Below are 14,357 nucleotides of genomic sequence, written 5' to 3' on the forward strand. Positions count from 1 at the left end.
ATTAATTACACTTAAATAACCTCAAAAGTCCATTTTTATGTATTTATTTTTTGAAGCATTACTAACCAATTCCATTTTACTAGATACGACTTTTTCCTGGATCTAAAGCATTAGAGACTTTCTGACAATATATTTACATAACTTGGATTTTCCTTAAATAGAAATTTCAGGTTCAAATTTCAAAACCTGAAGCAGTATTTCTCAAAATGTGGTCCCTGGACTAACTACAGCAAAATCGACTGAAAAAGTGGCCTGTTAAAAGTCCATATTCTTGGTTCCCTTCACAGACCTACTGAATCAGTGTTTCTGGTAGGAGTTGAGGATTTCACATTTTCAGCATGTTCTCTGAGGAGTTGTTATGCATGCTACAAAGTTTAAACTTCTAGAATTTCTACAAATACTTAAGGAATTTGCTACAAGAAGTAGAAGATGATTCAGAATGAAAAGGAGCAACTATCTTTTGTTCCAAGAGAAAGAGGCTTAAAGAATTTCAAAGTTTCACAGGTGGGAGAGTATAGCATAGGTGACTTCTTTCCTTTTTAATTTGTTATAATTCAGGCCATAATGGTCTCACTTATCCATAAATACAAGAAGTACTTCAGTCTTAACCATGAACTTCATGTTATTGTACCTACTCTATTGGTATTTAAGGACTCCCAGGAAAGGAGAAGAGTAAATGTGTGTATATACCTCCCTCCACTCCCTGAGAGTGATTTGAATGGTTTGGAAAAAAATAAAAATAACAGTCTCTGATATTAGAATTTCTTAAGAGTGCAAGTGTTTGCAAAGGAGCAGTCTCAACTGGTTAAGGAACTAAAGAATAGTCCTTGTTTTTTTCCTAAAATGGCATGAAAGGTTCTGTATATTTCTGCTGCACAAGAACCACTCTCCCCTTCTCTGCCAGTGTGATTTTGTCCCTGCGGCGTATTCACTTGGAATTGTGAGCCCAGAGCTGCGCGTGGTTGTAGGAGAGAGCTCTGTAGGGTAGCAATGAGCAGCCTGGTGGCTCAGAGCCACCTACACAGGATTAGGGCAGATCTGCATGTGGTGTGGGGAGAAGACACAGTAGGTAAAAGACTTCTTGTCCAAGCACCCCCTCACCCACAAGGAGACTATGCGTAGGGGAATGACGCTCGGGTAATCATCTATGCTCTTCTTTTGGATAAAAAAGTCTATTTACATAGAAGCTATTTCTTTTTAAATATAATATATTTTTCCACCCTACAGATAATGGTATGTCTCTGCTTCATATTTTCAACGCTTCCCATTTTCTTTCTGCAAAAAGAGTACATTTCTAAGCGTGTCACCCAGGACTAGCTTCATTGCTGTGCGGCTCCTCCGCATAGGACCCTGTGCTGAGAAAGGCCCCGTTTTGGTTTATCGCCCTGATGTCACTGTCCTGAAATGCTTAGTCATCTTGTCTCTGAAGTCCTACTTTGTCAGTGAAGTCTACCGGGACAGCGGAGCATGCGCGCAAGCCGAGGAACTATACTGGGTGGCGGCAGGTGCGCCCACGTGAGGTTCAGCAGCAGCAGCCCATTTGCAAACAGGCTCAGCCCTATGGACCAAGCAGACAGTGTCCACGCCTAAGAGTCGGTACCGTGTAGACCCCCCTGCCTTGTGGCAGTCAGGAGTTCTGAGGCCCTGAAAGTGGGTCCATCAGGTTGGTGGAGGTGCTGGTCACAGCAGCCCCGGAAGTTTCAGTGGCCGACTGCAAAGGGCCTCACAGGAGCAAGGAGCTCAAAGCAGTCAGTGCCAGGAAGTAATGTTGAGAGGCCCGCTGGCCCAGAGTCCATGTAATCTTTGTGACATTTGCACAAATAGTGACTCTTCAACCTGAGCACCAGGACGGAACTGTCAGTGTTCAGGCAGTAACTTTGTTAGCAAAGACTTACAAAATAATTGCCTGCACCTGAGCATTGCAATAAGGCATATCACAGAGTTATTCACATTCTTCAAAGAGTTTAGCATACCTTGTTTTTGAACATTTGTCCAACATTGGAAAGCTAATATCCAGAGGCTTAAAAACAGAAATTAAATGTAAAGACTTTTCCACTCAATGGTAAAGAACACTTTTTATAGGAAGCTCCAGGTGACCTAATTATTAATGAGTGTTTCCCTGTAACTGAAGATAAGGCAAGAGAATGCGTAAACAGGCATTTTGGAGTATACACAAGTCATGAAGACACTTTCAGTGTCTTGTACAGCCTTCAGAAATTACAGGGTATGTCAGAAGAGCATTAAAGTTCCACTGTTTACATTTACACCTAAAATTTAATTCAGAATTACACGAAATGCATTTGGATGAAGAGTTAAATCTTCTAAGAAATATTGTCCCATGAGAATCATCAGCTGTAGATGTTCTAAAATTTATATTTCAAAATATATCTATCCCAATGTTGTCACATCCTGTAAACTACTGTTTACAGTTCTGTAACAGTTATATCAGTAGAAAGATGCTTTGCAAAATCAAATATCGAAAAATATTTGTAATTTTGCATTCATCATGAGCAACCGATACCAGTTACTTCAAGTGAAAATGAAATTGCGTAAAACACATTCTAATAATTTAGGAAGCAAATTTGTGGAAAGGTGAGAGAAAGCTTAGATCAAGCCAGATATAACCTTAATAAGGCATTATTTAATGTATTATATAAAACTGACAACAAAAATATATATATATTTTGCAATTTGTAAGTTTATGTTGCTCCAATGCATCACTATTACCCTATTACATTTTATAAGTTATACAACATTCCTAAAGAAAGTTGCTTTATATTCAGTACATTTTTTTTAAGTTTATTTATGTTGTGAGAGACAAGAGTGGGGAGGGACACAGAGAGGGAGAGAGAGAATCCCAAGCAGCCTCTGGGCTGTCAGTGCAGAGCACAACGTGGCGTTCAGTCTCCCAAACCTTGAGATCATGACCTGAGCCAGAGTCGGATGCTTAACTGACTGAGCCACCCAAATCACCCCACATTTTCATTTCACACTGTGACCCACAAAGTATGTAGCAGATCCTAAAGATATTTCAGGCTTATGTCTTCACTATGACTATGACTATGGCCCAGGTTCGTATTTTCCAATTTTACTCCTGTATTACTCTCTAATACTGGGATTTCCAGCAATGACTGCCCTGCATGTACTATGTTTCTTCTTCGCACAGATTCTTTGTAAATGCTCTTGCATCTTGCTGGTATGGGCACCTTCTCCCTACCTGCTGTCTTTACCAAAACTCCTATTTGCCTTTTACTCTCAGCTAAAACAACTCTTTCTCAATAAACTGACCCCTCAGGATTCCCCATTTTAATGGAATCATTCACTTCTAATACATGACACTTATCACAGCTGTAATTATGTACCCATTAATATAATTTGATTCATGCCAACTTCCTACTTTAGACTTAAATCTCTGTGAAAGCAGGCACTGTATGGTTTTTATTTGTTGCTGATTTTTTTCCTCCATATTCCTTTGTATTTCCAATACTTAGCAGATTGCTAGAATTTGGTAGGTGCTCAGTAAATACCAGTTAATAAGTGAAATAACTAGTGATGATATCTAAACATTATAAATTATAATAATACAAATATTTCTTATTCATGAAGTTTTAGTCATTATTAGTGTCCTACCGATGAGCTATGTATACAGGGAATGATTTGTCTCACTTTGCTACTTTGTAGTGCCATAAATGGAAGGAGTTGCTGTCATTTTTAATGTTTGAAAATTACTTTAATTGCATGATCTAAAACTTTAAATCAGAGCAGTTTTGCTCAACCAACGCATCCAATTAGCCAACTCATCCTCCCATAAATGTAAATAAGACATTAGTGATACATTCTTTTTCCAAGAAATTACATCAGGAAAATATTTTCTAGTTCCAAGAAGTGTTCTTGAAACCCTGGTTATCATTTATCCTTACTCTGGGGGAGAGCAGTGAAGAAGGCTTGAAATTAGGAATGGATTGAGTCCACAGAATCATTCTTCAAACTTTTATCCAAAAATAATTAGAATGAAAAGTGTATGCATCATATAATAAAGGAGAGAACATTTTTACATTATGTAAACATAAAGATACATCTGAGGTAGATTGAGTTAGATTTTCTGTGTTATATTCAGAAATACAGTATGTGTTTTTATTTTTCCATGGCTCTCTTATCAATACATACCTTAAAACCCAAGATTATTAATTCCTTTTTTTGCTCCTGAACTTTTACCAAGGTAACCGTTGCAATTTTTAAATATTAGAGTAAGACAGCATTCTGTTGATAGAACACAGAGGCACACGAATCCATTTGAACACAGAAATTCAGGCTCGGTACAGTTTGGATTCGGGAGTAGCATGAAGAAGACAGAAGGAAAGTAAAATGTTCAGTCCATCTCCTTTAGGGTTAAACTTTATCTTACAAATGATCTTTAGAGAAACAGATCTGCCAGTCTCCCATTTCACAGTTTTGAAACTTCCTTAGGTACAGTATTTTTTTTTCAGTAGAATTTTCCCAAACCCCTATTTCTTAACTGTAAATTCCTTTAAAAAAATACTTTATTTTGGTCAGATAGTGCATATCTATGTCCAAGTGTATGTCCACGCCTTCTTTATGGTTACTGAATTTCCTATTCAGTCAATCTTTAGCCCTCTAAAATCAGAAGTATTTATTTTGTTATAAAAAAAATGTAGCCAGATGTGATCTATTACTATGAGTCTCTTTAAAATTTTGTTTAATGTTTATTTATTTTTGAGAGACACAGAGACAGAATGTGAGTGGGTTGGGGCACAGAGAGATGGAGGCACAGAATCTGAAGCAGTGTCCAGGCTCTGAGCTGTCAGCACAGAGCCTGACATGGGGCCCGTACTCACGAGCTGTGAGATCATGACCTGAGCCAGAGTCAGATGCTCAGCTGACTGAGCCACCCAGGCGCCCCACTATGCGTGTCTTTTAATCAGGGAAATCAGGACTCTCAAATTCAACTAGAGTATTTTTGGAAATGAGCTTTGAAATGTTGGTCACTGGAACACTAGGACTTGTAGAACAATGGTTGACATTGTGACTGATGTTTCTGGAGGGAAGTTTGTTTGTTTTTTTTTTTTAATGTTTATTTATTTATTTTTTTTATTTTATTTTAATTTTTTTTTCAACGTTTATTTATTTTTGGGACAGAGAGAGACAGAGCATGAACGGGGGAGGGGCAGAGAGAGAGGGAGACACAGAATCGGAAGCAGGCTCCAGGCTCTGAGCCATCAGCCCAGAGCCCTACGCGGGGCTCGAACTCATGGACCGTGAGATTGTGACCTGGCTGAAGTCGGACGCTTAACCGACTGCGCCACCCAGGCGCCCCTAATGTTTATTTATTTTTGAGAGAGAGAGAGAGAGAGTGTGGGAGAGGGGCAGACAGAGAGGTAGACAGAGGATCCAAAGAGGGCTCTGCGCTAATAGCAGAGAGCCTGACGTGAGGTTCGAACTTACAAACCATAAGATCATGAACTGAGCCCAGGTTGGATGCTTAAGTGACTGAGCCACCCCGATGGCCCAGGGAAGCCACTCAGGGAAGATCAGGTAAGATTTCTGACAGAGGTATAATTCTGATGTTGCAAAATCTGGATAAGAAAGGGAAAACATGCATCTTTACTATTCATGTTGCATCTTTAGGTGAAATAGAAAATTATGATCACAACTGTGTCAGAAATAGGACATATATTATATTCACACCAGTAAATATAAGATTATGATTATATTTAATAAGTACCATTTAATAGGAAAATGGTAGAATATATGATTATAATTCTCTACATAAACTATTGTAGTTATCATCTTAATGACATCCTTTTTCTCCTAGTATATGAAATTAACACAGACTAGGGCTGCAACCAGTATGTGGATTTTAATGTTGCACCTAGAATTTTAGAATTAAAAAAAAAACTGTGTGGTGCATTTTTCATATACAGAATGCTGTCTTTTCAAGTCCAGAGTTTTCTATAAACTACTTATTTTTGTATAAAATATGAGTAAAACCACGTCTTACTTGTATGACAAGTAATAAGCTACACTGATTATTGCAGAAATATTTGAATACAAGGGGAATACAGTTATTCCTACTGAATATGGTAGAGTTCTAAGTTGTATTTATACAATTTCAAACAATTGCATGACCATTCAAAATATGCATTTTATTGCCATATGCTCACATTTTATAAGCTTTTCATAATAATAATATTTTTTCTCAACAGAGAGGACTGTTATTACCATTCCACCTTCCAAAATGGATGTTACAGTTGGAGAGAGTATAGTCCTACCATGCCAGGTGTCCCATGACCCCTCCATTGAAGTTATATTTATATGGTCTTTCAATGGAGATGTCATAGACTTAAAAAAAGGAGTGGCTCATTTTGAAAGGATTGGAGGAGTAAGTTGCCCAAATTTTTAAGTACTTAATAAAATAAATCAAGTCTTTTCACGTGAATCAACATCTTCCATAATTATTCTCCCCATATTTATTTGCATGGATAACCCCTGTTTATGAAGCTGCATCTGTTTTTGTTTTATTTTGTTTTATGACTTTCATAGTAACGCTTGTGTTCTAGATAATTAAGGGGATAGGAAAAGGGATCATATAGGAGCAACGGCAATGATACTAGTATATCTCTTAATTTCAAAGCTGTCCCATATTTAATATTTATCCAGCTGTAAAAAAAATGGGCCCTGCTGGGTATGATTATGTTTTATCCCCTTTTCGCTTTCTATCTGCAGGAATCTGTTGGGGATTTGATGATAAGGAATATTCAGTTAAATCATTCAGGAAAATATCTATGCACAGTGAAAACAACTCTGGAAAGTTTATCTGCTGTGGCAGATATCATTGTTAGAGGTAAGCATAATGGTGGAAACAAATGAGCACTTTATTCACAGCAAAAAATGTTAATAAGTGAATGGTAGATCTCTGAGTAACCATATCATGATAAAGAAGTGAGATAAAAATACAGATTTTTTATTTTCTAAACCTCAGGACTCAATGGCATATGTAGTGTGGATATGGATATTGAATGGAGTAGGTTTTGTGTATTTATAACGAATGATCAGTCTCAGCAAGCAGTGTCAGTCCATAAAACGTAGCCATGCCTTATATCTATCATAAAGCATTCTTATCAGAAGAGGGTCAAAGTGATATATTCCTGTAGTTCTCTATATAAGTCTCGTTTACTCAAGGTACCTTTTGAAAAAGGAATAGATGAAAGATGTTCCCAATTTTTAAGAGTTCTCAATTTTTCAGAGTAGCTCCCTAATGGGTGATATTCACCCATCTCATGATTGAAATTTTCTAATCTTCAAAGGAACCATTTCTAAATTAGTATCTCACCATGTAAACTGAACTAATAGGGCTTTATCTCACATAATTTGTTAACAATACCTTGTGTTCAATATTGTATTTTCTAAGCGTAAGAGAGAGAAATAAACTGCCCCGTCCCAAATCAATGAATTTAATAATTTTCAATATAGTTATCATCCAACGTATTTTTCAAGGTCCACCAGGTCCCCCTGAGGATGTAAGAGTGGAACACATTTCCAGTACTACTTCTCAACTAAGCTGGAGACCAGGCTCAGATAATAATAGTCCCATTCAAATATTTACTGTTCAGGCTCGGACACCATTTTCTGTGGGTTGGCAGGCTGTTTCGACTGGTAAGTGACACCAGGGTTTGGGGGTAATTTTCTAAAACAGGTGTATCTGTTTGTTCAATTGGTTGATATGAAGTAGTGCTGGTTTTCCTGCCTGAATCCCCCCCTCTTTTCAGTTCCAGAAATTCTCAATGGTAAGACGTACAATGCAACAGTGGTTGGTTTGAGTCCTTGGGTGGAATATGAATTTCGTGTCGTTGCTGGGAACAGCATTGGGATTGGAGAACCAAGCAAAGCATCAGAATTGTTAAGAACCAAAGCGTCAGGTAAGAAATTAATGTCTTCTAAACACGCTCTCTGTGCTAATAGCAGAGAGCCTGACGTGAGGCTTGAACTTACAAACCATAAGATCATGAACTGAGCCCAGGTTGGATGCTTAAGTGACTGAGCCACCCCGATGGCCCAGGGAAGCCACTCAGGGAAGATCAGGGAAGATTTTTGACAGATGTATAATTCTGATGTTGCAAAATCTGGATAAGAGAGGGAAAACATGCATCTTTACTATTCATGTTGCATCTTTAGGTGAAATAGAAAATTATGATCACAACTGTATCAGAAATAGGACATATGTTATATTCACACCAGTAAATATAAGATTATGATTATATTTAATAAGTACCATTTAATAGGAAAATGGTAGAATATATGGTTATAATTCTCTACATAAACTATTGTAGTTATCATCTTAATGACATCCTTTTTCTCCTAGTATATGAAATTAACACAGACTAAGGCTGCAACCAGTATGTGGATTTTAATGTTGCACCTAGAATTTTAGAATTAAAAAAAAAACTGTGTGATGCATTTTTCATATACAGAATGCTGTCTTTTCAAGTCCAGAGTTTTCTATAAACTACTTATTTTTACATAAAATATGAGTAAAACTATGTCTTTTATGACAAGTAATCTGCACTGATTAATGCAGAAATATTTGAATACAAGGGGAATACAGTTGGTCTTTATGGTATCGATCTTACAAAGAAAAAGTAAGAAGTATTTTTATGGGTCTTGTAGGATTTGGGGCCCCAAATCAGTGGCAGGAAACCAGCAGCTTTCATTTTCGCATTTTCAGGTACACAAAGCAAGGAATATTTTCTCCTAAATATAAGTTCAATGAGAGATGATTATAGCTAAGCAGGCATATCAACAATAAGAATTTTTCAGAAACTGTCCTCTCATCTCATCTATTTTCTAGCCAAACTCCAGCAGGGAATCTGTACATTTGTAGATGCAAATGAGTTAGTGCTTGTTTCATTAAATGTTGTAGCCAAGAATTAATTGAGACTCTGTTGGTGCAGTCAGCCACACATTTCCATCTATTTCTCAACTCTGACCTAGTTGCAGCTTCATTGAGCAATAGTATAAATTATTTCCCATGCAAATGAGGTAAATCCTGAGCTCATTTAACAGAAGCACTAATTGAGCATCAGCTGGTTCGCTGAACAGCAAAATACAGGTGGAACCTGGCTCAGAAATCACCCCTTCTTAAGCTTTTTTCAATGGCTCCGTTTTGTTCCACTCCTAACTTTACATCCAGGGTCACATTTGATCTTCTTGCTGCGTACCGCTGACAAATTCACTTTCTTAGCGACATAAGTGAGGGATCTCTCTGTTGTCACTGGCTCAGCTTAACAAGCACAAACTAGTCCAATTAAGTGTGCTCAACTGTCCGATGTCAGTGAGGCTTTTCCAAGTTAAAGATAATATAAGTATTTTTATTTTAGAATTGGAACTGAAAACAACGTATTTGACAGTAATATCTTAAGTTAAATCATCCTAGCAGTTTAGAGGTGAGAGGAGAGTCATTCATTTTACAGAGGAGGAAAAGAAAGATCAGGATCATGGCTGACTGTTTCAGACAGAGGCAGGATTTGAACTCAGACCTTGAGACTTGGGCATCAGCGTTCTCCATAACCATGGGTCTTAATCTAGATGAGCAAGAGACTGGCATAAGGAGATGTGTATATATAGAAATTTCCAGGCCTTACCATAGACTGATTGGAAAAGAATCTCCAGGGGTCGCCTATGACTTGATATTAGCTTGAGTTTTAGGTCATTTGTTTACAGCTTATTTCTATCATGGTAGCTTTGGCAGGCTTGACTCTAATACTAAAGTTTTACAGTAAGGATTGTACATTACTTTCTATTAACCATTGACACTCTTCTTTCAGTAGCATAATGAGACTCAATGTTCATAATAATTACCCTGAGGTTCTGAATCATACTGAATGAAGTGTGTTCTTTTTCCTTTCCTTTCCTTTCCTTTCCTTTCCTTTCCTTTCCTTTCCTTTCCTTTCCTTTCCTTTCCTTTCCTTTCCTTTCCTTTCCTTCCTTTCCTTTCCTTTCCTTTCCTTTCCTTTCCTTTCCTTTCCTTTCCTTTCCTTTCCTTTCTTTCCTTTTCTTTTCTTTTCTTTTCTTTTTTTCTTTTCTTTTCTTTTCTGTTGTAGCTCCTTAAAGACCCTTCTTCCTAGTATGGTTTTAGGTTTAATATGGTTCATTTGAAAATGGAATAAAAAAGGAACTTTATTAGCCAGAATATTGGAAACTTGGTAAAAAGCAAATTAAAGTTTACTCTAAAATAATTTCCTTATGTGTCTACACTATTTAATGGTTCTGAAAAAGTGTTACCATATGTTGTCAAGTACCAGAAAACTTGCAACTATAGAACCCACTCTGATTTACGTTGTTTTTGGCCAAAGGCCATGGAAGACTTAGAAAGTAGGGTCTAGGTACAAGACAATCTTTTAAATACATGTGAAGGTTAAAGCAGGCAAGGTTAGGGTATATTTGAATATGAAAATGGGTCATGCCTGATAGGTGCTATTATTAAAAAGAACAATTAGACTATCATATCACTATGCTGTTTCTGAAGTTCAACATCTGTATCAAATGGCAGTAAATAAAATAAGTAGTCTAGATTTGTCTGAATGGTTTCCACAGTGGGAAAAAAATTTTGAAATGGGCAATTAAACATTGCATATTTTAATTCCTGCCTACCAGTCGGCGAACATGCCCAGGCACGCCCACCCTCCCACCTCTGGATTTTAATCCAAATGGTCAAAGACAGATAATTGCATATGTTTCAACATTTAGAAAATATATCCTGCAGGAGCACCTGGGTTGGCTCAGTCCGCTGAGTGACTCTTGATTTTAGCTTAGGTCATGATCTCACAGTTTGTGGGTTCATTGCTCTGTAGGGCTCTGCACTGATGGTGCTTAGCCTGCCCTCTCTCTTCCTCGCTCTCTTAAAATGGATAAATAAGCTTTAAACTTATATATATATCCTGCAGAGCTATCCATTATCACAGCGTTAGGATACATCTGCCATTATTCCATGAAAGGATTATATTTTAACATTTCCACATGTGTAAAGTAAAACCCCATTCTGATGATATACAAGGCCCACACATACCACTGTCATCAATTTTGTAATTTTCCTCAGACTACTTATTATTCATTATACTAGTCCTCACAAGGGTATACTTGAAGGGCATAATTGTTTTCTAATTCACAAAAATGATCGTCATCTGGAATGTTCTACCACAGAGCCTTAGAGTCCTAGAGTTAAACGGAGAATATCCCCTCAGTCACATCCCTGACAGGAGGCCGCGTCCTTAGCTGGCAAGTGAAAGGTTAGGGGGGAGAAACCTTCCTGTTCTGTACTGAGAGATGTGAGATTTAAACACAGAGTTATAATTACAAGACTTACTTACATATTTTTAAGAATGTATTTTTAAATGTTAAACTATCTTGATGACTAAAAAAAAAAGAAAAATCATTTTAGTTTGTTTATTAAAAAAAGAATTAATTAATATACTGCCTCAGTAACTTGTTTACAGCACAACTGTATAATTAGGCCCTAAATCAGCAGTGTCACTGTTACCATCTGAATGGAACATCATTTTGCCAATTAGTAGATGATGCATAATAATGTCAAATACACGATGTTACTCGATTTTTAATTAATTTTGGAGCCAGGGTGCTCATGTATCAAACACAACTGTGTCCTCTCTCTTAGAAATTTGGATATGTGTAAACATAATTTATGTTCATTAAAAATGCAAGACTGTCTCACAATGTGCAGCATGAGATGTTGAAAGGTGAAATCTAAAAACAAAATGCCTCCTGATGAAGATGTACTTTAATAATTGCCATCCCACATTTCTTTTGGTTGCTTTCAGTGCCTGTTGTGGCGCCAACAAACATCAACGGAGGTGGAGGAAGTCGTTCGGAACTCGTCATTACGTGGGAGGTAATTTTCTGTCCAACTGAGTTATTTTGAAAGAAAAAGATTTAGCTGGCCAGGAAGAATACTGAAAAACAAAAAGATTTATTTGATCACTACGGAGAATATATAAAAATACATGCTATAAAAGACTCCCCATGATGAATTACTTAGAGGAGGTATTGGAAACTCTTCTTATTTCTACTCAAGTGAGAAAGGATAACGGACTCAACACAATTCTCTCCCACATATAAGAAAAACAACTTCAATGTCTATTTCAGGTTTGTCAGTAGCATTTTAATTATTACTTGAGGGACTAGACATTATTGTATTTATTGTCTCTGGGACTATTGTGCACAAGTTAGACTCTAGCGTGCAAGTAGAAAGTTCTTTTCCTATCACTGTTCTTTAAGGCCTTCCCTGCATCTAGATAAAAGCTTGAGCAAATGGTGTAGCTTTTGTGATTATTATCCTTATGAATTAACATATGGGCTCATTTTTATACTTGTTATAAATTTCAGCCTGGTTTATTACCATAAACTTTAGACTTTCCTCCAACGTAACGTTTCTTGTTTCTGGTAGCTTGGGTTTGCCTCAACCTAGGGCTTCTATGGTGTGAAAGGCAATGTAGAGTCAGATCTTTACCTATTCCCCATTCTGCTGTTGAATTTCTCCTTCCTCATTCACTGTTACCTCTTGCTTCTCCAGAGTTATAGTGGGTTTGGGCTGGGAGAAGAGGAAAAGTACTGAAAAGATCCTGACTGCTGGTACACTTGTAATTTGATTTTGGTGTATTCCAAAAGTGGCAAATTACCAGACATTGTTATTTTTTTATTAAGTTTTTAATTTTAATTCCAGTGTAGTTAACATACAATGAGATATTAGTTACAGGTGTACAATGTAGTAACATTAATATAGAGCACGTTATTTAGTGCCATCATGAGAAGTGTGCTCTTCAATCCCCATCACCTGTTTCACCGCCCCCCCCCCCCACTTCCCCCTCCTGTACCCATCAGATGCTGTTATTTTATAGTGTACTTGTTTTTTTTGTTTGCTTTTGTTTTTTGGTTGGGGGAGTGGGGCATCCAGAAGATCCCCCACTGGGGACTCCTAGTTATAATTCCTTGGTGCAAAGCCAATTGACTGCTAAAAAGTCTCCTCAATTCCTGGGGTCTGGCATGGTTCATACTAGCCTCTTCTAGAGTAGATCATCTTTCTCTTCTAGATGGTCATTGTGGATAGAGTCCCTTTCAAAGCTGCTCATGGACAGGTCCCTTGCATGAGATGCACATTTACCCTCAGCAAACACCTTTGCTCTGTGTTCATTAGGAGTATAGTACATGCCTGCTTACTCTCTCTTTTCACTCTGCCACCATGTGCTGTCCAGATCTCTCTCCCCTTTACAAGTTTCTCAGGCATTTCTTAGTTAAAAGAATCCATGTGTCGCAAATTCCAGAGAGCACATACGGGCTGGTTCTTTGTGAGGCCTCTTCAGATGGTTAGGCAAATGATAAGAAGTGGCCTCTTTAGGGGTGCCTGGGTGGCTCAGTCTCTTAAACGGCTGACTTCAGCTCAGGTCATGATCTCACGTTCTGTGAGTTCGAGCCCTGCGTTGGGGTCTGTGCTGACAGCTCAGAGCCTGGAGCCTGCTTCTTATTCTGTGTCTTCCTCTCTCTCTGCCCCTTCCCTGCTTGTGCTTTGTCTCCCTCTCTCTCAAAAATAATAAACATTAAAAAAATTAAAAAAAAGGAAGTGGCCCCTTTACTTTCCCTAGGTAGAGGGGTGGGAATGCACAGCTTTTTCTACAACTGTGTCAGAGGAGATATTTTCCTACTAATCTATCCCTAAAGAAACAGACACTCCTTTGATATACCTTTGTCATAGAGGATGGGCTAAATTTTGCCTATCAATGGCTTGATGTCTCTCCTTGGAATGCATATTGTGTCATAACTTTGTTGTCAGCTTTGAGCCTCAGGTGTAACTGATAAAAGAGCCCTGCCCTTTTTTATTACCTGTGTACATGTTTTTGGCATTTTGATAACAACTTTCATACTGCCAAAGCATCCACTTACTTGGACTTTTTAACATTACACTTAAGAGCATGATGGCCATGGATGTTTTAATTAAAAACCATCACGGCTGACATGCACAAGAGGGGACATTTTACAATGTTATTCTCTCAGGAGACATTTTACAATGTCTGAAGACACGTTTGGTTGTTACAAAGAAGTTGGGGGAGGCTTGCTTTTGAGCGGAGGCCAGGACGCAATGCACAGGACAGCCCCCACCACACGGAATGTCTGGCCCAAAATGCCAATAATGCCGAGGTGTAGAAACCCTGTTTCTGTAAGTGTAATTCATTGCATCTGTAAATGATCTTGCAGTAGCAAAAGACCTTTTATATCTACATGGTCCATTTTATTCCTTATAGAATTCCATTAAATATAGAGAAAGAGGAGTA

The 14,357-nt window shown here is 37.8% G+C and overlaps 1 protein-coding gene across 1 annotated transcript in view; it reads left to right on the forward strand.

The window, feature by feature from the left end:
- CNTN6 (contactin 6) overlaps positions 1-14,357 on the forward strand; it is a 284,142-nt gene that overhangs the window by 250,759 nt on the left and 19,026 nt on the right. The window contains 5 exon segments of the mRNA XM_023249978.2: positions 6,225-6,400; positions 6,745-6,862; positions 7,516-7,674; positions 7,788-7,937; positions 11,853-11,923. Coding sequence (XP_023105746.1) covers positions 6,225-6,400; positions 6,745-6,862; positions 7,516-7,674; positions 7,788-7,937; positions 11,853-11,923 — 674 coding nt within the window.

This window comes from Felis catus, chromosome A2, assembly GCF_018350175.1.
Source record: "Felis catus isolate Fca126 chromosome A2, F.catus_Fca126_mat1.0, whole genome shotgun sequence".
In the NCBI taxonomy this organism is placed as follows: domain Eukaryota; kingdom Metazoa; phylum Chordata; class Mammalia; order Carnivora; family Felidae; genus Felis; species Felis catus.